Raw genomic sequence first — 24,278 nt, 5'->3', positions numbered from 1 at the left:
CGAAAAGCGAGAGCTCGCTGATGTGTTGCGGAAGTCTTTTTAAAAAGTGGAACTGTCCGGTTGGCTCCTTGCATCCGCCTTCCCACCCTCTCTTCTCTGTCTCGAGAGCCGACACAAACACAGAGACCATACACTCCCTGAGGGCTGGCGCCCACAGTCTAGCCTTGTCTGCGCTGCCGGCCGCGCTGGCCTCGCCTCAAGACGCACGCACGCCTGCGCATATTTATAGACATGCACACGTCACGGCTCCACTCCTGGAGTCGCGTCCTCCGCCAGCCTAAAAAAGCAGAAAACAGCCGCTCCCTCCTCGCCGCTCAGGCTCTCCACATCATCTGAAAACAACGTGCTCGGTGAATTCGGGCGGCTAACAAATACGGCGAATGTGCGAAGCGGGGCAACAGACTGCAAAACTCCCGACGCACCTACAAAGCTGCATCTACCGCCCCTTTCCCGTCCAAAAAACAAATTCTTCTCGAGAAAGCCACCACAGGCGGCGTCCACCTGTTCAGACGAGCCGGAAGCAGAGGCGAAGACGCTTAGAAGAGAGAAACAAGTATGACCCGCGCGACAGGTCGCGTGAACTAGAGAGCCGCGCTATCAACACGGGGCCGTCGCTCAAAAGGAGAGCCCCGCGCCGCCGCGGAGGTTCTCCTCTCCTCTCTTCTTGTCTTAACCCCTCTTCCCTTCCACCTTCCACACTTTTCGCATTCCACAGACTATCCGCCCTATCTCTCTCTGTGCCGCCCTCCCGCCCTCGCTTGTGCCCGCCAGCGTGCCGCGCCACCCCCACGCGCTTCACCTCCACGGCGCGCGCCTGCATACGCCGTCGCCCGCGGCGAAGAGCTCGAGGACTCCCTCGACGTCGCCGACACCGATGTAGTTGGTTCCCATCATGAGGCCGGTGCCGCCGCCGAAGTCGCTCCCGCCGCCCATGACCGACAGCTCAGCGCTGCCGGGGGCGGTGGCGAGGAAGGCGGGCTCCTGGATCGCGTCGAGAGTCCACGAGAGCTCTTCGTTGCGCGTGCGCAGGTCATATAGCCCAAGGAAGCCCTCAAACTCGCGCGCGCCGCCCGCCCTCGCGTCCGCCCCTTCGCGGCGCGCCGGCGCCGCGTCGTCGCTCTCCGCACATCGCCGCACGCCCGCCAAGAGGACGTACTGCAGCGCAGGGTCCAGGCAGCCGCAGAGCGGCCGCACGCCGCGCTTCTGCAGCAGCGCGTGGTACCCGTCGTCGACTTCGCTCGCCTGCCGCGCCTCCTCCGCGTGCGCCGCACGCGCACCCCGCCCCTCGCCGAAGCCGCGGCTTGCGCCGTTGAGCGACAAACTCGAGGCGAACGGCTGCGGCGACGCTCCGCGGAGATCCCAGGTCTGCACCGGGAAGTACGAGGAGGGGAACGAGACGCAGCTCGCGTCCGCGGCCGCGAAGGCTGGGGCGGCTGGCACTCGAGAGGCGTCGAGAAAGGGAGAAGGCGCAAAGCAGAAGGAAGAGTAGAGGCACCTGCCTGCGGACGCGTAGGCGTGCTCGCGACTCCCCTCCAGCGCGCCTTGGACAAGAAAAGACGACCTCGAAGGCGCGGTCCGGCGGCGAGCGTAGACTGACGGCCGGTCTTCGAGAAACGCAGCCTCGAGAATCGCCGCAGCGGCGAAATCCGAGATTTCGCACGACTGAACGGGCGCGCGTCCAGCGCTGTGAACCCCCCAGACGGCGCCCGAGCGCTGCGAGGGAACGCGCAGGTCGTAGAGGAGAAGAAGCCCGTCTTCGCTGCCGGTCAAGACGAGGTGGCGGTGCGAGGCTACAGCCGTCACCTCGCCCTCGTGCTCATCCAGGACTTGTTGAAGCAGCAGAAGCGACTTGGATGGATACTGAGAGGACGAAAGCAGCGCAGCGACGTCCCACACGCGCACGGTCGCATCCGAGGAGGAAGAAATCAGCAGATGGAGAGACGGGTTGTAGCAAAGCGAGAGAACGCTGTCGGCGTGACACACGTGGCGGCTCAGCGGGCGCGAGAGCGCGAGGCCCGACGGCATGTAAGAGGAAAAGGAGGACGCTGGAGAGGCGCCCGCTGGCTTCGAAAAGCCTGGCGAAGCCGCCTGACCCGTCGCCCCGTTTTTCTGCACCGCCGAGGCGCCGACGGGGGGCGCCTCGAGCGCAGGCCCCTTTGACGTGCCCGTGTCCGACTCACAGCCCGCAGCGGCGGCACGCGAGTAGTCCACCTGCGGTCTGTGAATGCCATGCAAAGCGATGCTCCCATCAAAGGCGCCTACAGCAATCACCCCGCTCGTGCCCAGAAAGGCCGTGCTGCACAGCGGCACCGAGGCGAGGCGGTAGACGACACGAGACTGCAGAGCGCCGACGTCGAAGCGTTTACCGCCTTCGTCCTCGCCGCTCGTCTCCTTCCCCCCGTCAGCTTCCTCCTCCGGTCTTCCCCTGCGCCCGCCCCGCGGCTCGCCGTCTCCCCTCCCGACCGCGCCGTTCTCTCCCTCTTTGTGCGCTTCCTCAGCCTCCGCCGCCTTCCGTCGCTCCGGCAGCTCGCCCTCCTTGGCCCTGGCGTCGCGGGCCTCTGCGTCGCCTCCGGAGCAAAGCGCCTCTCTCAGCTGGAAGCAGGTCACGCTGCCGTCGCCGCCGATGCAGCACGCGGCGTCAGTCCACAGCGCGAGGCCGGTGAGCGAAGTCCGCCCAGCGCATTTCGCGAGAGTTGCGCGTTTCCGCGGCTTCCTCTGGTCGCGGCTCTTCAGCCAGACGACCCACGGCGACCGCGGCGGACTGCTGGCCGGCGCGCTTAAGACTGGAGCCTTCGGCGCCGCGAACGGCGGCACCAACGGCGAGGCGCCCGCGGCAGCCGCCAGCGCCGCCGGCTTACCCGTCTCTCGCTCGCTCCCTTCCGACGCCCCCACGTAGAACGACGCCGCCGCCGCAAGGGGCGACGGTGACGCAGCCCCCGGCAAAGCGGACAGCGGCGAGGCGGTCGGCGGCGCCGCGGAGCCGCGCGTCGCCTCTCTGTCTCCCTGTGTGTCGCCGAGCGCCGCGCCTCTCGGGCCTCTCTCCTGCGACCCTGACGGCGAAGACGCGGCGCGAGACGTCGGCACGAAGGTCTCCTGGTGCGGCTTCGCCGCGAGCCGCCCGGCCGCAGGCAGTCCCCAGCAGCTCGCAGGCCGCAAGCCTTCGCGCCCGTCGCCCCCCGCGCAGCCTCTATCTCCCGCCTGGTCTCCCGCCTGGGCGTCGGTCTGGGTCCTGCCCTGGGCGCCGAGCCGCCCGCCCGTCGGCGTCACCGCCGGGAGCGAAAGCCCGTGGCGCTGAGTCAGAAGCCCGAGGCCCGCCGCGGGGCTCGAGAGCGCGCGCTCGACGGGCGGGGCGTCCAGGAGCCCCTTGAGCAGGTGCCGGTTGTGGTGCATGAAGACGAACCAAGGCATGTCGTCCCACATGCTGGTGCCGCGCACCGAGGCGCGGGCGCCAGGCAACAGCGGGCGGGCCCCGACCGCGCCCGAGCCCAACGAGACGCCCGCCCGCGTCGGCGACGGCAGCGCCGAGGAACGACCACTCGTCCTCCCTCCCCCCGGCAGGTGCCCACAGGCTTCCTCCCACGCACTGGCGTCGAACGGCGGACATGCCAGGCTGAAGGCGACAGTGAAAAAGATGGCACAACCGCAAAGCGTGAAGACGGAAACCGGGGTGGACGGGAGGTGAAGGGAGGGGGTAAAGCGGGCTGTGGACGGGAGGTGAAGGGAGGGGGTAAAGCGGGCTGTGGACGGGAGGTGAAGGGAGGGGGTAAAGCGGGCTGTGGACGGGAGGTGAAGGGAGGGGGTAAAGCGGGCTGTGGACGGGAGCGTTGGTATGTGCCTCGCGCGAAGACCGAGGCTCTGCGACTCTGGCGAGCACGCTAGTAGGCGACTCACACATTGTCTCTGCGCAACTGTGCATCACGTTAACATGCATGCAGAGAGAGGGGGCCGGGAGACGCGTGCCAGATGAAGCCACGCCTGGGCAGACAAGCCCCAGACTGGGCGTCGCTACGCTCTGAAGCGCAAGCAGATACGCCCGCCACCGCGTGGCGCATGCACATCCACGCCTTTTAGCAAGGGCACATGCATATGCGTATATGGGTTTTTATGTGTGTATGTGAGAGTTTCCTGGGCATGCAGTCAGCCCTTACCGCATCGGGTGGGGTTTGTCGAAGAGTTGAATCGGGGTTTGCCCAAATTCCTGCAGCTGGACTTGGAGGGCACTCGGCTGGAGTTGCTCGAGCATCGCGGCGGCGGCGCGCGAGAGGCGAGGCTGCTGCGCTCCCAGGGGACAGCAGCTGCCGGTCGCGGCCGCGGCCGCCGCGTTCGCGTACGTGAGCGGGTGAAAGACGTTGAAAGCTGCGCGCGCAGGCTGAAGACACATGAAAAGCAACCGCCGCTGTCCAGCGCAAGGCACGAAGGCGTCCTGAACCGTGGCACATCCCGCCGGCAGACACGAGCGGCAGGGGGGGGGGAAGCGGCGATTCATCACCAGAAACTGCTTCATGGGTGGGAGGCAAAGAAACAAAACAAAGCGACGCTTGGACAGCTGCCAAGCGACGGAAATGTTCAAGGAAAAAACCAAGGTGCAATGGAGCAGATCAGTAGGAACCCTGCTTAGCTTCAACGGGGGTACATGTCACGAATAAGCGATGAAATGGCGCCTTGCGATTCACTGAGGTATACACATGCATGCACGCCTCTGCACGAGCCGCTTCATCACCGCAAATAGGCGTAGAGCGATGCTTCGATACGAGCTACAGCGCCGCGAACGGCCCTCGTGGGCACAGCAAGGAGAAAGAGCAAGGCTGAAAAATCTCCGAATCCCGCCGCGACCTCCTTTCTCGAATACCCGCATCCGCATCCTCCCTACTATATCGCACTCAATGTCTCCCCCTTTCCGTCTCCCTGACTCGCAAACTCGAGCTGCTCTTCAACCTGAAACAGCGCTCCTCCCATCCCCCATCTCCCCCCGCGCCCTGTCCCTAGTCTTGAGAGAGACCGCGGCCTCTGTCTTACCTCGCCGGTTTGCTTGTATCCGAATATAAGGTCGATCCAGTTGTGCATGTGTTTGCTGGCCCAGGTGCCCTCGAGCGCCTGCCGCAGGTGGAGGAGGAACGAAGCTGCGTCTCCGCACTCGGCTCGTCTGCGCAGGCCCTCTCGCGCGTCCTTCTCTCTGACCCCTCGCCGGCTGGAGGCGGGCGCGGTCGCCACGAAGGTGCGCGGCTCTGAAGGGACAGTCTCCGCCCTGGCGTCGTCTCGCATGGGCGCGCTGGAGCCGCGCGGCGCCGACCGCAGGGCGGGCGACAGGTCGCCGCTGTCGCAGCTGTCTGCTTCAGCCGCAGGAGGCCACGGGGGGAGCTCGACGTCCGCGAGCGCGACGGGCGGCTGCTGCGCGGCCGACGGGAGCGCGTGCGTTGAGGAGGGGAAGAGCGGCAGCGACGCTGGAAGCGGTGAGAGGAAGACCGACAAGCGATTCAGCAAGAACGAAGGATCGTACTCGTAGAACTCGGGAATCAACTCAACGAACGTCGACTGGCCCGTTAGGGCTCCTGAGAAACACGCACAGGGGCGCCGCACCCGCGTCAGCTCCTCCTCACCCCGCGCGACGAGCCTTCGTTCTCGAGCCACGCACGCGACGCCAGAGAAGAAAAGGAAGCGAGACGACGTACCACGGTCTGCTGCGCCTGGACAGCGACCTTCCGTCCCTCCCGCAGACGCTCTCAAGAAGACGCCGGGGTCGTTTCTTCGCTCACCTCTGCATGCGCTCTGCATGCTGTTGAACATGCGCTGCTGCGCGTCGAAGCGACCGCCGTGGAGCCGTAGCTGGCACTCGGGCACGAGGCGAACCAGCCAGTGCACTGTAAAGGCCGGCGTGCTGTAGTGGCTGCCGTACAGATACGACACCGCGCTGCGGTCTAGCTCATCCTCGTGGATGTGTGCCCCCTCGCCACCGCCGCTAAACTGCCTGCTCGCGAGGGGCGCCTCCGCGGGATGCTCCGCGTGGGAAGGCGCGGCTCCGTAGTCCACCTAAAAGAGAAAGACGAAAAAACTGGAAACTGATCCAACAAGCAGAGTCCAAAACCCCTTTGCCGCTTGCTTGACACACACACCAGTGCTCCGCATGCAGCCGTCGGAGTGGGAAGGAACACACATATGGAAGCGACTCAGGCGCGTAGCCACGTATATGCATATACATATATAATCACTTAGATGCCGAGATACATAAATCCACGTAAATCCACGTCGGCGAAGGGATGTCGAGATGTAAATACAAGGTCCATACACGTCTATTTATGCGTAGCAGTGCATACTCATGTATACGGATGAGTAAGAAGGGACATGCCCGGCAGATTCTCTGTCTGGATTGCGGTTTGGCATCCTCCTGAGTCGTACAAAGAGGGACCTGCAAGCACGAAAGCCGGAGGGCGCTTACGACTTGAATTTCCTTCATGCGCTTCAGAAGCGCCTGCAGTCTCTGCGGCTCCAAAGCTCCCACGGGCTTGGAGAGGTCGCGCATCGCCGTCGCGTCGTCGGGCGGGAGAGATGTGTCCGTGGGCTGGAAACTGTGCACACGAGAGAGCGACAGCGAGACGTGCGGCAGCCAAATGAACCGCAATCTGGTTCAGACATCGGCAAAAAACATCGAATGAACACACCTCGTGTTTCAAGCAATACCAACCACGCACGCGCCAGCACACGATAAATGGATATATATATATTTAGTTATGTAGACAGATATAGACCGACTTCTCCGCATGACAGCACCATCCAGAGGCCCGTTTGTGCCTGTTTGCGGCTGCGGTAATCAATGCAGCTTCCTGTCCTTCTGCTCGCGGGAAACAGCCACAAGCAACGCGGGGTACGTTCACGTATTCGGTGCTTGTTTTTATCCAGAGACACGGAGGCGGAAGAACGAGCCTACCACGTAGAGGTAAAGAAAGTGCCGGAGTAGGAAGCAAGTGCAGATCAACAGCAAGGCACCAAGCTGCGTATCCGCGCAAAGAAGGACGGCGAAGAGTCATGGTGGAGATGCTCGCCGGCATTACCGACTCTCAGAGGCATCCACGTTCACCGGAAGCCCCCAGAAACTCGCTGTCGAAGCGAGAAAACAGTTCCGCAGCGAAAACGCATGCCAGCTCTCGGGAGAGCAGGCAGATGTGCAGACGCACGGCACAGCTATCGACAGTTTGAGAATTCAGCACATCGGGTATGCAGGCATGTAGGGACAGAAGCTCGGCGCGCGACGCGCATACCACAGATTCATCAGGGTATCCTGCGTTCGCCTGCTTACCGCATAATCGTCCAGGGGAAGACCGGATAGGCGCTGTAATCGGACTTGCTTCTGCCCGCGATGCAGTTGAGAAAATCCAAGTAGTGGTACGTTGAAATGCGGCCGTTCACCCACAGCTGCTTCATGCACTCCACGTAGTGGACAGAGGACTGGACGAGAAAGGCTCTGGAAAACCAGCAAACGCACGGATCCGAACATAGTCCACGCCCATACACCCCGAAACCCCGTGAAAAGGTATTCACAAGAAAAGACTGCAGACATGCGCAGAGACATGTAACGTCTATAGAACGCAGATATTTATGCACGTGTTTGGACGCAGCATACGGATACGCAGATAGAGACAGCGCTGCGGCCTATCCGTGGTCTACTGTAGGCGGCAGCGCCGCCGGTTCCTGACGTCTTTAGGAGCCGCCTCCGCCTAGGGTGTCCGGTTTGGACTCAACAGCGATGCGGACGAAAAGCACATGCATATGCCCTCAACAGCTCCAACAGAGAACAAAAGACTCCGGCTTCTCGTCCCTCTGCGTCAGCTCTGCCTGGAGCGCTTCGTATCGCCTGCAAGGCGCAAGCGAACGTCTCCCGCGTCTACGGGCAGGCGTCAGCGTGGAGAGTTTTGAGAGCTTGCAGGCCTCACAGGACACACTCGTTGGGAATGCACTCCTGCGTATACAGCGCATACGCAGCTGTGACTCTACACCACGAGCGTTGCGTCGCGGAGGCGATATCCTTTGCACCCGAAGAAGAGAATCGATGAGGCGCGGAATGCAGTGCTGAACAATGCAAAACGTAACTCGATATCCGTACTCGGGTTTTTGCTTTTGAAGCGCTCTGGCGACAATTTCCCTTTCCTCTTCATTCTCGAATTCGAGCAGGATCAGTTTGAACGGCTTCTTCGTCTTTGCCTTCCCTGCCCATCTCTCCGTGGCGATGTCGCCTTCCCTCTCGCCGTTTCTCTCGCCGAAATCGCAGAACTCGGGCCCCTGGCTACCCCCCCGCTGGAGTGACGCGTGGAGTCCTCCAGCGCGGTCTACGTCTCGAGAGAAAGAAGACTCGCCCGCGCCGGCGCGCGACGCGCTGAGCGGCTCCTGGCCGGAGTACAGCACGAGCTCGAGAGCGTTGGGACGCAGGCACTGAATTCGCCGAAAGCAGTGCAGGAGCGACTGCAGGGGGTAGGCCTTGGTGCTGGTGTTGGTGAAGTTCGGGTGCGGCTGGAAATAGATCGCTGCCGACGTCAGGAGCAGCAGGCCACGGTGGTGAATCAGTGGCCTGATGCGCCGCACCCAGTAGCCTGCACGCGGCACGCATCAAAACGAGAAAGCCGTGTGTATCGCGACACAAAGACAACGCCCATGGAAAGAGACCTTAGTTAAGCTGTCGATGTTCTGTGGATACTACGTGTCTGATGCAACATTCAGACGGTTTTTCGTATTGGTGGTGCCCCGCGAGCGGCACAGCGCGCGAGAGGGCGGAGGCGGACACACACACGAGCGCACTCCACGTCGGGTCTGGCGCCCTCCCAGCGGGCGAGCTCTGCGTGCCTCCGCCTCTCACCTCTGCTGGAAGGCAGCAGAAGCTGCTCGCGATGGTCGAGATCCGCCAAGCTGAAAGTGAGATGCTGCGACAGCGCACGCAGTTGTTCACTGGCGTACTCCTCGGTGTCGACGAGAACGCCCGCGGGCTTGTCCTCCCCCCGGGCATCGCCCGCCCCCGCGAGCGAGCTGTTGAGCTCGGCGCCGCTCCACCCGCCTCCAGCGCCCTGCGCGTGTCCGTCTCGCGTCTGACCCCTCGCCACACTCGACCTCTGTGCTGCAGCCCTCGGGCGGTGAATGTGCGGGATGAGAGGCTTCCCGTTGCTGGCTCGCCACAGGCCGTCAATCAGGGCGGGGAGCGTCGGCGCGCCTCCGCCTCGCGGCGGCGCGAGGCTCGCAGGGGGGGGCTGCTGTCCAGCAAAAAAGGGCGGGGCGACTGGGCTCGCGGGGCAGAGCCGCGGGTTTTCAAACGAAAGAAGGAACAGGAAAACCTGCGGCGACTGCGAGGTCGGCGCGCCGCCTGTCGGCGTGTCCGCTCCTGCAGGCCACCACGAGCTTCGCGAGGTCGAGGCTCCTGTAGAAAAGAGCGATCCTGTGCCGCACCCGCCCCCGCCTGCGGCACTGCAAGAGGCAAAACTCCCAGACGAAGAGAAAGGCGCGACAAGAGAGGAGGCGTCAACGCTGCGCAAGCGCTGAACACTCGGCTCGGGAGCCAGCGGCGCAGCCGACGCTGAGTCAGACGTAAAGGGACGAACGCAGCGCGTCTTTCCATTGAAAAGTTGAGTTGGCACGCGTGTGATTTCGCTCGCGGCCATGAGAAGCGTCGACGAGTTGCGCCCGTCGGGCGGAAGGCCTCCGCCAGCCGGAGGCAACTCGAAGGAGCCGGCGGCCCCCTGGGACGGGGTCGGCAGCGCGTGCAGAAAGAGAATGCGTCTGAATGGGAATTTGATGATGTCAGCGGACGGATGGTGCGAATCAAAAATCAGCGACTTGCTGCAGACGCGCAGCCGGCCTCGCTCTGGCTGGCTGTGCTGAAGCGTCTGAAGAAGGGGCTGAAGCACCTCCTGCCGAAAAGACTCGCTGCCAGGCAAAACATCGCTCGCAGAGGAGTCAGCCGCGCGACACGCCGCCGCCTCCAGCGCGGAGAGGCGAACTGCATACGGATGGGAGTACGTGAGGGAAGCGGGGCAGTCGATGAGGTACTCTTCGCCTTCCTCCAAAACGAGGAGGTTGAACACACGAACTGCCGCAAACATCCTGGTGGAGCTCGCTAAACACGAAAAAGCCAGAGGGGAGAGGAGACTGTGGACGCAACCTAGGCAAGAACTGCCCGCCTGTCAAGCCAAGCCTGGCATGAACATTGCTGATCGAGCTCAACGCACAGATGCGATGCGAGAAAAGCAAGAGGAAGTGCCCGCATATTCACGGGCAGCTCGTGACACACAAGATGGAAGTCTCTACAACAATACCCTAATCAGCTGGAATGATAAAGAAAAAACAAAGCCCCGAGTCCGCCCCGATCGCTGAGCCTCATTACAGAGACGCATCTTCGCATGCGGCGTAGCGGCGCGACTCTTTTGCACCCTAGCAAGAGGCCCCAACTAGAGAGAGAGCAATTATGTACCGTCCCGTCGCAGCAAACCATCCACACAGGGTGCAAGAACAAATGCAGATATGTCTCAAGGTAGCAGGTACATCACATGACACCAGGAGCTCAGCACAACGCTATCGGGGTCACTTTCTCAGCGTCTTTGCTCTAGTGTGCAGACGCAGGGGCTCTCGATCACTTCTAAAAATAGCTTTCCACTCCTTGTGAAGCCCTACAGAGAAAGCAGGCGGACGTGTCCACCCTGAAATAAGGCCAAATTTCCTCTTAGCACGGATTCTCCATTGTGGGTCAGTAGTGGCAACCCGGCCGCCTTCTAGGGAGACACACGCAGTCACGATAGAGTGACAAGGCATGCCCTCCGAAGCTGGCGGCACGTGCAACTTTTCGATGGCACCCAAAAATCCTCGGTGATTCCCAGTATCACCCACCGCTAACGTCTCAAATCCAGGACGAAACTTGCATAAATACTAATGCTATTTAGGGAATTTGATGGTTCTGCGACACGCTTCAGCAGAAGTTTGGGCACGGAGCCCGGCCTCTCCATGCGACACCCCTGTTCTTTGTCCAGCAGTGTCGAATCTCCGTTGCTCGACGGCCTAGGGACGAAGTCGTCGACACTCAGAGTGTGCACTCGTTGCTCGGTGCGTCCAGGCAGAAACAGTGCCCTTATAGGAAATTACTTCGCTGCATCTGCAACCATGTGGTATGTGTGTGTTTCGGGGACTGGTTTGCTCGGAAGACGTGAGTACCAGCAACGCATGTTACATGTGACACGACGGCGAATCTCGCATTCGCCATAGCTGCCAGCGTCAGCCTCCGCCACAATTACGTGGCATTTCTCTTCCGGATGTGAGTGTGCCTTCTGATGCCAAGAGTGGCACATCGTTTGATGGTAGTGAAAGACCCCTGTTGTAAAGTCGCCGCAATACGTAACTAGTTTCACAAGGCTCCAGTTGTTGAACGCATACAGCTGAATTCCGGCTCTGTCAGCGTCCAGGACACTCGGGTTGGTGTGCAGTCACTCGATGAAAGCACCCGTGGCGCGGTGTAGCACCTGACACCTTCCATGGGACGGAACTCCAGATTTCACATGACCACGCACTGCTGTGTGCAGTAACCCGTGACGCCAGCAACCTTCTAGGGTGCCCACAACAAAGCAAAGGTGGCGCAGCACTGCGCATTCATCAGCAGCGTCCTGTCGCTGGATATGCAAGAAGGCTTCTCTTCATTCGGCAACTGCGGGCGTGCCCCGTGCGTTGCCGCGAGTGTAGTGGCTCTGCAGGTGTCACTCTAGTTTTGTGCACTGGGGCACGTTTTCAAGGACGTTCCACAGGCGAGAGGGGTCAACAGCCGCCTTGGAGGCAAGATATCCTTCACAGTCCCGCGCTGTAGAGGGGAGAATGAAAACACCCCAGGTAGGGGTCTGTACTCCACTGACGCACCTAGTTGTGCAGTGATTGGTGTTGCATTCTCCTGAATCAGTTTTCTCATGGACACAACCTCGTGAAGTGACACGAGGCCACGTGCAAGTAGCTGGCGCAGTTGCCGATTGCAAAAATCAATCTGCACGAGTGTTCGAATGCATTCTACTACCAAAATCAGTTCAAGTGGTAGCGGCTTACAAGCTTCTGCGTCTGAAACCTGTCTGCGGCCATGAGTAGGTTAACACAACATGTCCAGGTGATCTCCGACGCTTCGGGAAACCTGGTGGGCAGAGCACATCCTTCGCGTGCATTTTCCGAGAGTAGTGGCGAGAACTTGCCTGTCAGTCTGAATCCAGTTCAGCAGCAGTACTGCCGTTTCCACATCGAGATCGTTCAATTCGATAGTTTCAGAGGTGGCCTCCCGAAAATTTCCTGTGACAATGATGGCTGAGTACCACTCAGTAGCACGGTTATCTGCCGATCACCTGCCTGCAAACATCCTCTCAAATACGGGAGAGCGGCACGAAAGAAGAGCTTTGCTGCAAACCATCCCTGAGGAGGTGGCAGTTCGTATGCCGTCCCTGTCTTTCTGATGTTGTATGGCACGCCACGTACTAGTTCCCGCAATCTCAATGATAACCCTGTCTGAGGCAGTTCCTATTGTCGCACGCGGGAAGCAATCCTTGCCCTTCGATTACCGGTAGTTGACTTAAAAAAACTGCATGAGGGTCATTGTTGCGGGGCTCGACGAATGTTTTAGGAAACTGGCATACTGGTCAGATAGGTAGTCGAAAACATCCTGGTGGAGGGACGAGGACACGTTTGGCCTAGTAGGTTCACTGCCGAGTTGGATCATCCGCCGTAAGAAACGCATTTCCATCTTCAAAACCAGTCGGCTCCCCACCTGAGCTCAGAGTTTGATTGCAGCTATTTGGTACGGCCAGCGCCCATCTTACTCGCAAGATGTTGTGTTCCGTCCAGTTGAAGAAAAACCGGACATATCCTCTTTTTGCCCTACATATTCCAACCGTCTCGCAGGCAGAGATCTCTTTCATCCCGTCTTTTGTGTCCAACAGAGCCAATTTGGTAAAGTCTGGTAGGTCTGGGCCACGGTAGCGTTCGTCAAAGTAAGGTACTCCATGGGTCGCTCAGGCTGACCTTCTGTCCCTGGTGTAGCAGCAGTTTAAGGACCACTATGGTACGGATGTAGTGCGAGCGTACCCTCATTAGATATAGTGATTGTGAGTGCATCCCAGTCCTCCCGATCACCTATGGAGCAGACGTATGCTCTGAAGTTCCATGCTTCGTTGGGGTTCATTGTTGTACCGTTAGGGCACAGCCTGCATGGCGGAAGGCCATGGAGAACTGTGCTATAGTGCTTCGACACACAGTGAGGGCGCTTACCATAGCTGAAGATCCAGACCTGCAGCTTGCCCGAAGGGCCCGAGAAAGAGGACAGTGCCTTGCTCAAAAAACTCTGCAAAGGTAGGGCTGATCTGTCGAACAACCTGAAAGAATTAAGATACACTTTTACCCTCTGAGTCTTCTGGGCAGTCGGGCAATGCCTTCCGACGGGCTAGAGAGCGTTAACTTGTGAGAACGAATCTCAGCAAATGGAAGCTCACCAAGATCTCGCATCAAATCGAAATTCTCGATCGTTACTTTGTGGACAAGTAGCTGAAAGAGAGGCTCCACAGTCCTTTCGGATTGCATAATCATACATGGGTTGGCTGAGAGCGTCATCTTTTTGCTATCAGACCACGGTTTGCGACTAATCTTGATGGGACCAAAAAACGGTTTCTCTCACGAAGTGTGCCTCCGGCGGTCATCTTTAGTTGCTTCTGTCGAACAAGGTTAGCTACCTTGACGACCGCCTATTTAGTTTTCAGATTGCGGAAAAGCTCCAGTATTCGTCTCCGCTGGCACATCCAATCTAGAATTTGCGCCGTGCCACAAGCAAAATTACGCTGGGGATAGAACAACTGTACGTACAGCGAATACAGGGAGAAGTTCTTCTTCAGTCTCTCTTGCAAACCCTTTCTCGTGGTGGTTCGCTCGTCACGCGCTTCTGGACAAGCTGGTACATTCACTGGACGCAGCTATTTCTCCTGTTTGGATTCATGCCATCCGCAGGTGTGCATTCGATCGTGGGAGTCAATCTGCTAATGCTGCGGTGGACAGAAAATGGGGGCGTACACTTTGATTGCTTCTAAATGTGATGCACCATGGGGTGCGCCACTAACCACTTTGGAGTCGCAATTCGTCGCGTTATCACATTACAGCCTCCTTGCTTACTATGCTATTACGCTGGCCGTAAGGCTGACATGTTTGTGAGTCTGCCGTACAATGCCGGCCAGAGACCGATACGTGTGCAAGCTGCCAACTCGAAATTGCACCAAAGCGCTTTATGCGTGTGCCTCCGTTCTGAAATGCGTCATTCCTTTGATAATGTCTTTTTATGTGAACACATCCTAAATCCCCCCTCTCGCCCTCTTCAGTTCAGCGTCGATAGTTCATCTGACAGCGCGACAGGAAATCGCTGACGAAGAAACGCTTCTTTTTGATACCTCCCTGGGCATGCATCGGTCAAGATCACACAAATCAGGATGAAATGCTGCCTAAAAGGATCGCCGAAGCTAAGACAACAGAGAAGACGGCGCCCCGCGGCCGGCCAAGCGCAGCCAGCCGGTCTGTGTCACGACTTGGCTTCTCCCAGTAGTCTTTACGTCCTCGGAGTATCTCCTGCTTTTCCAAATCCGGCGCCTTCTTGCTGATGTTTGTTCTATTTTATTTCTTTGTGAATTGTGTGACGGCGAAGGTATTTGTTGTACTTGCGTAGAACTAACGGTTCCGGCGTCGTTCTCCGATTCTTTGAAGTGATGTACCTCGAGGGGGGCATGCCGAGTGCCCGCGCCTCAGTGCACTCCAGCGTGACCAAAACTCTTCCACCTTTCTTCTTCATAAACAAATTCAGGCTGCGGCGACCGGCTGGTCGGGGCGCTGGTATGAATGAGCGAGGGGCGGGCGCGGAGCTGTACACGAAGGGTGCGGGATGAAGAGGAACCAACCGATAGCACAGCCCAGTAAACTCCTGGACCAAAACGCAGAGAAGGGTGATGACGGAAACTGCTAAAGCAGGAACCTTCATGATATCAAGGCTGCTTATGTAGCGTGTCGTGGAGAAAGGGCATTGTGTCTTGCATGCAGCCGGATATTGAGACGGAGGAGAGACGCCGAAACAGCACGAGATACGGACAGTGAAACAAAGAAAAATAAAGCAACGCATTGAAAAGATTCTCCGATGTGGGAATGGTTGACTAAGTGTGCGCTGCTCGGCGCAGAAGACTGTCAGCCCATCTTGTACAGGAGGACCGCTGTCTGCCCAACGTAGAAGAAAAGGTAGCACTTGCACTCGTATGACGCGTAGTTTGCGAAGTTCTTGCCGACGATGCAGTGCCAGTTAGGCGAGTACTTCGCGTCAAAGAACGCCTTGATATGGCGAGATATTTCTTTTTCCGTCTCGTATTTCTGTACTGCAAGGGCAGCCTGGGCAAGCGCGTCCGCGTGCATTTCGGAGTTGGGCTCCATGTCCATAATCGTTTCTTGAGTGGCCAGCATGTTGCCGATGCGCGAGGCTTGCATGTGGTTCAAGGGGTAACGTGCGAAATCTCGAAGAGATTGCTCTCTACACTTACTATTACCAGCGGATAGTGGAAAACATTCATTTCCCGTGAAGCACTGTCAATTCTCTAGTGTGCAGGCATTGCGGAGGTCCATTACGCTTCCTGCGCCCATGTCGCTCCTTCGTTCGTTTCTCTCGACACGCGTGGAGCACTTGTAGAGTCAACTTCAGTAAAAGCCGTCACGTGTGCGCATGAATGCTCAGCTATTCATCAGGAAAATCGCATTCACGATATTCGAGACGCTCCGCGTGGGGCAGAACGCGCTGGCGGCTTTTCGCGTGCCTCGTAAACTCAGTCGTGATCCCTAGCCGGGTGTCCACTATCACGTGCAGCGAACGTCCTGCGCTGGTGCGAGCCACCGCCAGTGGCGGAAGGCACGCGTCTCCCGCATATGTCGGCGGCAGGTTCCTTTGCAGTGGAAAGGCGTCCTACATTCCCTTACGGGTACCGGCACGCCGTCTCCCCTGTTGTGAAACGATACATTACTCGCGCTCTCATACTGGGCAGATGAGCAGGGCCGCTACCATCACAAAAACCTCCGCAGCAAAACTGAGTTCAACATGACTTCCCACTCTAACCCAGTCCCGAGGTGGTGCGAACTTGTGCCAGACTTGCTAAGAAAGACGACCATCCAGTTCACGTGTCTGAAACGTCAACACTCTACCAGCTAGCTGACGCAAAATGGAGGCTGCCTCATATATATAAATATATATATATATATATATATATCCCTCCGCCACGGTAGCGTCGTGAGCGGGTCGCTATTTGGAAGAATTTGCGACACTGCCTGCGAGGCGAGGCCACGTCCTCGCCGACTTCCTCAGTAGTTTCCACTTCCTCAGTCCACAGAAAAGTTTTACTCACACTTCAGTCGCCCCGAAAGACCTTGAACCAAAGATAGAGCACCAAAGAAAGAAGAGACGATACACAAGTGCGAAGCGGAAAGAGTGACGAACGCGCAAAGACCTTCCCCCGCCCTTTTCTGCCCCAAAAACAGAACAAGGCAGGCAAGACCGCTTTTGCAATACGCTCATCGATACGACTTTTGGTAGCGCGCGCGAGCACCGGGACCACCGAACTTCTTCGGCTCGCACCGGCGGGGGTCTGCGACGATCAGAGACCTGTCGTACGCCACCAGGATGTCGCGCACTTCCTTCTTCGTTGCCTCATCCACATCTGTAAAATGCCGCACAAAGGCACACCAACAGAACGTGAGCTACTCACAGGCCTGTGATACTTCGCATTGCCGCATGCCCTTCCTATGGCCACGACAGAAACGAGTGCCCCGCCGCACTGTTCCATATTTCCTCGCCCGGACTGCGCCGCTGAAGGCTACTCTTGACCAGCGCGGCGTGCAGCCAAAAGCGGTTCTCCTCGCTCATATAACGCGGGCCGCCGAACTCAGAAATAGCTCACTGACACGGGATGGTCACTGCCTCCTACGGGTCCCCACCCCTCATCTGGTGTTTCTTTTGCCTCAGCAACTCCCCAGCATAAGAAATCCAGCAAAAAGGACAAACCGGTGAGCCTTCCAGAAAACTCTTTCCTGCAGCACAACGCGAGGCAGCAATGCTTCAGACGTACACTTCTGGTTGAAGGCGACGACTGCCTTGGCGATAGCTTGGCGGATAGCGTAGACCTGAGCGACGTAACCTCCTCCGCTAACACGAACGCGAATATCCATATCCTGGAACCTGTCCTTTCCCAAGAGAAGAAGAGGCTCGAAGACTTTCACTTTCAGAGCATCCGGCTGGAGAAGCTCCAGAGGGCGGCCATTGACGCGCAGCAATCCCTTGCCTTGCGTGCAGAGCGCGACAGCGACCGCGTTTTTCTGAGCGACACACATACCACAGGAGAACGACGTGGGAGCGTGAGCGACGGTGGAGATCTTTTTGCATTCACACAGGCACGCGCTCATCCAAGCCAAACGGCATTGAATCATTCAGCCTCCCCGCCGCCCACAGCCAGACACCCAGTCATGACGTGCTCGGGTTGCGAGTTTCCTCCTTAACGATCCCGGCGGGATGAAGCGAGGACAGCCGCAGCGCACATGTCCGTGTGCCGATGCAGAGAACCTGGGGAAACCGACTGGCCTCGCCGAAACAACAGGAGGACCATCTCACCTTGCGGCCAAATGTCTGGACGCGCTTCTTGGGTCTCTTGCCCGTATCCGCCATTTTGAGAGTCGCGAGAAGGACTTTCTTCCTCACCCTAAAGGCAAAGATCACAACCGTACAACACTTCCGCTTCTGGCAAAGCAGACTTTCAACTTAGTTGGAGGGCGCTCGTTCGCACCAACGGAGAACCAATGGGAGGGGGGGGGGGGGGGGGGAGTGTTCTCTTCAACTCTATCGACGAATGCATCGTCGGAAGTCAAATGCAGTCGGCGACAAACCAAGAAAAACCATGCGTGCACGACGGCATGCGCTCGATTTTGCGGCGCGCAGAGATGAAATGCCACTCGTCGTTTCGCAGGAGCCGTCCCCGGATGGAGTCCGACGACGAGTAAGGACTAGACAAAGCCATAACAAAGACTGAGGGAACATACCGAACGAACGACCCCTCCCCAATTCGTGTCTAGGGAAGTCTCCGACAGAAACTGCGGCCTTCTGGCAAGCAGCCGAATACCCCGAGATTAGCATGTAAAAAAGTGAGGGGCGCCGACGGCGGGGGGGAGCCGCCAACGCCACGGAACCTTGCGGTTCCCAGCATCTCACACGGGAAAAGCTCGAGACGAAACAGAATGGTGAAAGATGACTGTGTTGTGAATTTTGAAAAAACTACTCCCAACACTGCATTGTCGAGAGAGTTCCTTTCCTGCCCCGAAGCAGCCACGCTAAAGTCTAGGCGGCGCAATGTTGGGCACAGCACAGCAGAAACTGACAGATATTTCTGGCTCTGGGGCACGCTTACCCGAAAAAAGAGAAAGGGTCGTTTTGTGAGCAGCACAAAAACCCTAATCGCGTGAAGGTCCAGGAAATAAACGAGAGGCAGAAAGTGAAGGCAGACGCCCAGCGCCGTTTCTTTCGTCCCCTAGAGTCTCTCTCGTCCTCGTCGCCCTTCCATTCAACTTCTCTCTCCCCCGTTCGCGTAGGCATAAAGACCCGCCACACTCCCTTCTTCCCTCTCCGAAAATGTGGAACGTCTCGGCTTATACATAGGCAAAGCTTGAAGACGCTGCCGCGCGCCTTGCCCTCGCACACTTCCTGGGTGCCTTCCCGTAGAAACTAAGCGCGCCGCTAGAGTGTGGGGAATGAATTTGCTGCCGAAATGACGACGAGGGGCGGCTCCTGCGAGGCGAGGGGGACATATACCGTTGTTGCGGGAGAGGCAAAGTCGAGGGTGCTTCTTTTCTTCGATGAAAACCGGTTTGGGGGGGCGAGTCTTGCGCAAACAGAGAGGGACTTTGAACAGCTTTTTCTGGCGTCTGCCCCATACTTAGCCTCTCTGGTACGGCCAGACAATTTTCTCCGCCCTTCTGCTCCCGATTGAGAAATCCGGGCGTCGTGTACGCAGCACATGTAAGTTGGAAAACGAGAAGCTTCGCCCTTGGCCTTCTGCCGCCAAGTGTTTTCCCGAGATCCCTTCCATTTTCTGCGTGAAAATTGGGCGTCTGCCGCCGGCTGAGCGGCGGCGGCGGAGCAAACGAGCCGTGTCCCCCGGTAATGCAGGAACGCTGGGTTTTTTTTTCCGTGTCTCGCCTGGAGAACGGGTCCAATCCATGCGTACTTTTGTCCTGAGAGAGGCACCTTTCCGCTGAATTCCTTGTGCAGTGGCGTGCTCTCGGGACCCCGGGACTGTATTTCCCCGCACTTCAGGTCCACCGCGAGACGGTCCGACGTAGTTGTTTCCAACCCTGTCGGTGGACGTCCTGAGTCTCTTCAAGTTTTCAATTTCCGTCGGCAACCGAGCACGTTATTCAGTGAATAGTTTTTTCTCGCAAGAATTTGAGCCTGCGTTGCGGCGAGCGGCGTCCGGGGTCCGACATTTTTTCTGAGGGGCATGCAGTGCCACGGCGGGCTCTGGCTTTTCGAGCCGAACGTTTCTAGTTTGCTAAGCCGCATGGGACTACTTGTTTTGTCACTTTCAGGGTGCTCTGTGAGACCTCGTTGCGGTTTCTCTCCAGTTTCCCCTTTTTTACGCCGGTGTGAGACCGGGAGCTCCGTGCGTGGTCCCATGCGGTGCTGGGCGGGGCTCGGCTGAGTCACCGCCTCGACCGTCGTCCTACTGATGCATTTTTCGCGGATCTGTGCAGTACTCGACTCCTAGAACCGCCTGTTTGTAGAGGGATCAACCCGTATGTTCTGCGGTGTGTCCTGTGGTGGGCGGCTGGATGGTCCTGTTTACTCCTCCGCGTTGCATCATGGGGGTGGATGCTGCGCCGCGCGGATGCCCAGGTGGCCAAATCTGGATTTTTGGATGTCAGTGCCCGATGCAAAGGTGCTCAAGCGTTTTCGGTCTGTTTCGCATCTCCGCGCCTCGTGTGTTGTGTGTGCAGTGTGTACGCAGGGTTTTGGCGGAGCATCTCCGTTGCGGCTGTCGGTTTTTTCGCCCACGCTGGAGAAAATAGTCTCTCTAGTTCTGGGTTTCTATCTCTTCGCGTTTTCTCCACCTCTCTGTCAAAATGGTGTCCAAGAACAACGTCCTTCCCAACGTCCACCTCCGCAAATGGTGGCAGAGATACGTGAAGACCTGGTTCAACCAACCAGGCCGCAAGCAGAGCCGCAGACTCCGCCGCCAGGAGAAGGCAGCGAAGCTCGGCGTCGTGCCTGCGGGTCTCCTCCGACCCGTCGTCCACCCTCCTACACAGAGATACAACATGAAGGTTCGCGCAGGCAAGGGCTTCACTCTTGAAGAGCTGAAGGTGAGCGACGGGAGAGCGGAAGGGAGCCAGAGGTGCAGAGCAATGCAAGTCGGCGTGCGGGCACAGGACGAGCCGAAGGGCGCAGGGCTGTGGGTGCCTCTCGCAGGTGGCGTTGGGGGCATCCGCGCGACAGGATTCAGAGGCGAGGTCGAGACTGCAAATTTTCAGTCGCGTGAGAGGGTGGTTCGGTGCGGCGGGCGCGCGTGCGTGGGTCGAGGGCACGTGCTTCTTTCCCGAAAGAGCCTGGAGCCGTTCTGCCTTAGAACTGACCTACCGCTGCGGTTGGCGCGCCCTCCGCCGGCGTGTCGTCTGAGTGTTTTGTCTTCGTGCCGTTGCTGTGCGCGACGTCTTTGTGTTGCGACGCCGTCGTCTTCTCGTCGTTCCTGTCGCGCGTTGGCTGATTTTGCGTCTGCTGCTGGGCGGTTTCTTTTGCGCAGGCTGTCGGCTTGAGCGCCCGCGTCGCGAACTCGATCGGCGTCGCAGTCGACCACCGCCGCCGCAACCGCTCGGCGGAGAGCCTGAACGCCAACGTGACGCGCCTGAAGGCGTACCTCGCGAAGCTCGTTCTCTTCCAGCGCGGCTCCAAGGCCAAGAAGGGTCTCGCGGGCATCCCTGCTGACACGCCCAAGAGCCAAATCCAGAACGTCAAGCACGTCAAAATCAGCACTGCCATGCCCATCCCCCGACCCAACAAGCGCTGCAAGGTACGCACTTCTCTCTCCTCTTTGCGAGAAGGGAGAAGCGAGGGAGGGCCCGGGATCGGCTCGCTAGACCGAGAGCGACCTACCAAGCTTTGATTGAGACACGATCTGTGTTGCATGCTGCGAGCCTGGTTGCAGGCTTTCTAGTTGTTTATTAGGCTTCAGGGGGAGGGGAGGTGGAATGTGTGGGCGAGAGAGGGTCTCGACGGCGAAGATGTGCGTGAGCTTGTGTACGGATGGAATGTCACTATTTGCCGCCGAGTGGCGGATGTAGTATTCGGCAATGACGATAAAATTCTGCGTCCTTGCCGAAGCCACTTCCGGCGAATGAGGATGCAAGGAATTCTGCAATGCGGAGCCTTCTTTCTTTCCAGAAGACTACCCGATGCAGTGCTGTGCGTACGCTTGGAGACCGTGGCGCGTAGGATGAGTTAGTTCTCTGCGTCCTTGCCGACCTGAGAGTACACACTCTCGTCTGGGGATTGAGACAGAATTCTGCAATGCTGAACAAGAGTCACGGTTTCCGCGGTCCTGTGTGGGTTCAGTCAATGTGTGTAGATGCAGCAAGCATTTTGTTTTCAAGCTGCGCGTCGTGTGTCTCCGCTCGAAGCGACCACATGCATAGTGTGCATGTGTGTGTTATTCTGTATGTATATGTGTTTATGGAGACGCACGTGCTGCGGACTGTGTGTGGGCAACGGCTGTTTTTCTCTTTCCGTTTGCGGCGAAGATTCCTCTCATGTTTCATACGTTGTGCCGTCTGTGGTTTTCGTCTTCAGCCCAGAGCCATCACCGCAGAGGAGAAGAACTTCATGGCGTACGCCACCTTGCGCAAGGCTCTGCGTGACGGCAAGAACGTCGGCAAGCACGCCAAGAAGTTGGCCAGTGAGAAGGAGGCCGCGAAGAAATAGAGAGAGACGTACCCCTGACTCGCCCGTGAACGCGCATGCGGCGTCGGCGTGCGTGGCTCTCCAGCGTGGAGGGCCTCTCGCCTGCGCCACGTCTGCGCCTCCACTAGACACAGCCACGCGCGTCGCGCCTGTTCATGCATTCATATGCATATATATGCATTTATGTATCTACATTCACATGTATACATACGTGTATATGTATCAACCGATATGCGTAGATCTAGGTGGTGTTCTGTGGACATTCTCTTGAAGTAACTCAAAAGCAAAGCGCCTGCCTTTTACTCCAGTCCGCCCGCACTCCGCTGGCGTCGCTGAATACCAACTGAGGGAACGCCACCTCGCGTGGCGGCCACATCTGTTGACAAAACTTTGAGCACTGCAGTATGGAGACGCAGAAAAACCGAAAAGAGAAGCGCACTTCAGTGGCCCGCGTACAGTGCGTTCGCGTAGAAACTCATGAGAGTCTGCATCTTCGAAGGCGCTTATTTTGGTCAGCCCAACGCACGCGCAGTTCCGCTGAACGGGGCTCCGGACTGTAACGTAGCAGGAGGCTCGCCAGCCGTGCGGCTCCACTCGGGGTACCATTTTGGAAATCAGCTGACTTCCCTTGCAGGTGCCGCGTCAAGTCAGCGCATAAGTTTGCGCGTATGGAGGCTTGTTGTAGGACGGCGAGACCGATAGAACTGTAGGCAGCTAAACAGGGGTCGAAGGAGCCGTCGGTTACCGCAGCAACGCCTTCGAGTGACCGGACTACGCGCCAGACCCCCAGACTTGAAGGGGGGGGGTGGTGCAGCTTCTACGCCCCTTTCCCAACACGAAGTCTCCACGGAGGAGTGACCCTTGTTCTGTGGAGTTTCGTCGAGCAGCATCTCTCGTGAAGCAACTTGTTTTCTGCGTGAGGTCGAGAAACGGCTGCTTAAGTCAAATCTAGACATAGAGAGGGTCTACGGAGTGTCGACGGGGAGCCTCAGACTGGCGGTGTTTCGATCGACACAGATCTCTGCAGTCGAGACACACAGAATAAGTCACCACCACGCAGCTGAGTCGAAGTAAGAGGGACCGCTTTTCCTGCGTACGCAAGTTAACCTGCCGAATCTCACATCTCGCTTGCGTCCGTCCAAGGGCACCTTGCGTTCAACGCGCGAAAGGTTTTTATCGAAGAACACCTACAACCTGCTTGCAAAATGCCACGACTCTGTACTCGGTACGCCCTGCGATTCAACGTCGCTCGTGACTCTCTTGAAGTCTTTCTTTGCACGGAGGTGAACTTCCTACGATTGGCTCCTACAGGCAATGGTTTCAACCCCAGGAAACTGCCTACACTGCTCCCCAAACTTCAAGATCCATGTACACTCATTGATATCTGCGATATATCGGAAGAGTGTACACGTCGGCACTGAGACTGCCCGTGCTGAAGGATGCGCCGGTGTGATATTATCCTGAGAAAGGGAAACACTGCTGCACAGGCGGCCTGTTCTGTCGGCATTGCTGCCTCCCTATCATGTATTCCTCCTCAAACTCGAATCCGCGAGCATTTGCCAGTCCCTCCGTCACGAACTATCCTCAAAAGGCATGTCATTAAGGATCTGTTCCTCCACTTTGACTGTGGGTCGGTGCTCTTCGCCCAGAATACGGCTTCTGTCAGATCCATGAGCGGCTGCATGACCGAGGAAAAAGCAAATGGGATTCCCCTTTACTGACTCTCCGACCCTTTTTGGTAGCTTTCGTGCAGGCGAAATAGCGAGATTCAGTCTTCGTACGCTGTGGCCAGCGGAACCCCCAAGTCCTGACACGAGTTGAGGAGGGCACGCAGAATATACGCCTACGAATACACTCAAGCACACGAATTTGATTATGTCTAGAGCGACAGACCAGTATATTCGGATTCATCTGTTCGTGCTTTTTCATTGAAAAAACTGCAGGAAGTAATGTGTAGTGGTAGGAACGTATCGCACGTCTCTCAGAAGCTCTGCGTGTCGAGCGAGGTGGAGGAAGGAGGGAGAAGACTGCGACGGGAAGGCGCTTTAATGGCGAGTGACCACGAAGCTCTGTAGGGCAGTGCGCGTAGAAGTGAGTTCGAGGGCACCAAAATTGAAGTTCCTACAGCGTTTTTCTTACAAGTGGAGGATCCATTTCGCATTTAGTCGGGGATGAGAGAGTTGACTTGCTCGCGCGTCTTTTCTCGTTTTCGCGGACAGCGCTTTTCCGCAACGTACGTCCGGTGTATGTACACCTGACGGCCTCTTTTCTCTCTTTCGCGGGCACT

General features: G+C 58.0%; 5 protein-coding genes across 5 annotated transcripts; 1 reads left to right on the top strand and 4 right to left on the bottom strand.

Annotated features, from left to right (window-relative positions):
* Positions 1-795: 795 nt before the first annotated feature.
* Positions 796-10,076, bottom strand: BESB_001250 (Beige/BEACH domain-containing protein; the record flags this gene model as incomplete). Its single annotated transcript, XM_029358880.1, has 8 exons — positions 796-3,610; positions 4,149-4,369; positions 5,017-5,549; positions 5,754-5,994; positions 6,428-6,563; positions 7,292-7,456; positions 8,096-8,579; positions 8,843-10,076. The coding sequence occupies 8 exons, from the start codon at positions 10,074-10,076 to the stop codon at positions 796-798; spliced, it is 5,829 nt and encodes a 1,942-aa protein (XP_029221792.1).
* A 4,559-nt stretch (positions 10,077-14,635) lies between these two features.
* Positions 14,636-15,001, bottom strand: BESB_001240 (uncharacterized protein; the record flags this gene model as incomplete). Its single annotated transcript, XM_029358879.1, has 1 exon — positions 14,636-15,001. The coding sequence occupies one exon, from the start codon at positions 14,999-15,001 to the stop codon at positions 14,636-14,638; it is 366 nt and encodes a 121-aa protein (XP_029221791.1).
* Positions 15,002-15,201: 200 nt separating this feature from the next.
* Positions 15,202-15,495, bottom strand: BESB_001230 (dynein light chain 8 family E protein; the record flags this gene model as incomplete). The annotated part of the gene is made up of 1 exon (XM_029358878.1): positions 15,202-15,495. The coding sequence occupies one exon, from the start codon at positions 15,493-15,495 to the stop codon at positions 15,202-15,204; it is 294 nt and encodes a 97-aa protein (XP_029221790.1).
* Positions 15,496-16,566: 1,071 nt separating this feature from the next.
* Positions 16,567-17,713, bottom strand: BESB_001220 (ribosomal protein RPS16; the record flags this gene model as incomplete). The annotated part of the gene is made up of 3 exons (XM_029358877.1): positions 16,567-16,712; positions 17,121-17,367; positions 17,660-17,713. 3 exons carry the CDS (start codon positions 17,711-17,713, stop codon positions 16,567-16,569), a joined length of 447 nt encoding a protein of 148 aa, XP_029221789.1.
* Positions 17,714-20,160: 2,447 nt separating this feature from the next.
* On the top strand, positions 20,161-22,012 carry BESB_001210 (ribosomal protein RPL13; the record flags this gene model as incomplete). The annotated part of the gene is made up of 3 exons (XM_029358876.1): positions 20,161-20,400; positions 20,838-21,104; positions 21,881-22,012. The coding sequence occupies 3 exons, from the start codon at positions 20,161-20,163 to the stop codon at positions 22,010-22,012; spliced, it is 639 nt and encodes a 212-aa protein (XP_029221788.1).
* Positions 22,013-24,278: the final 2,266 nt, after the last annotated feature.

Source organism: Besnoitia besnoiti, chromosome I (assembly GCF_002563875.1).
Source record: "Besnoitia besnoiti strain Bb-Ger1 chromosome I, whole genome shotgun sequence".
In the NCBI taxonomy this organism is placed as follows: Eukaryota; Apicomplexa; class Conoidasida; order Eucoccidiorida; family Sarcocystidae; genus Besnoitia; species Besnoitia besnoiti.
This window is presented reverse-complemented; position numbering and strand designations above follow the sequence as displayed.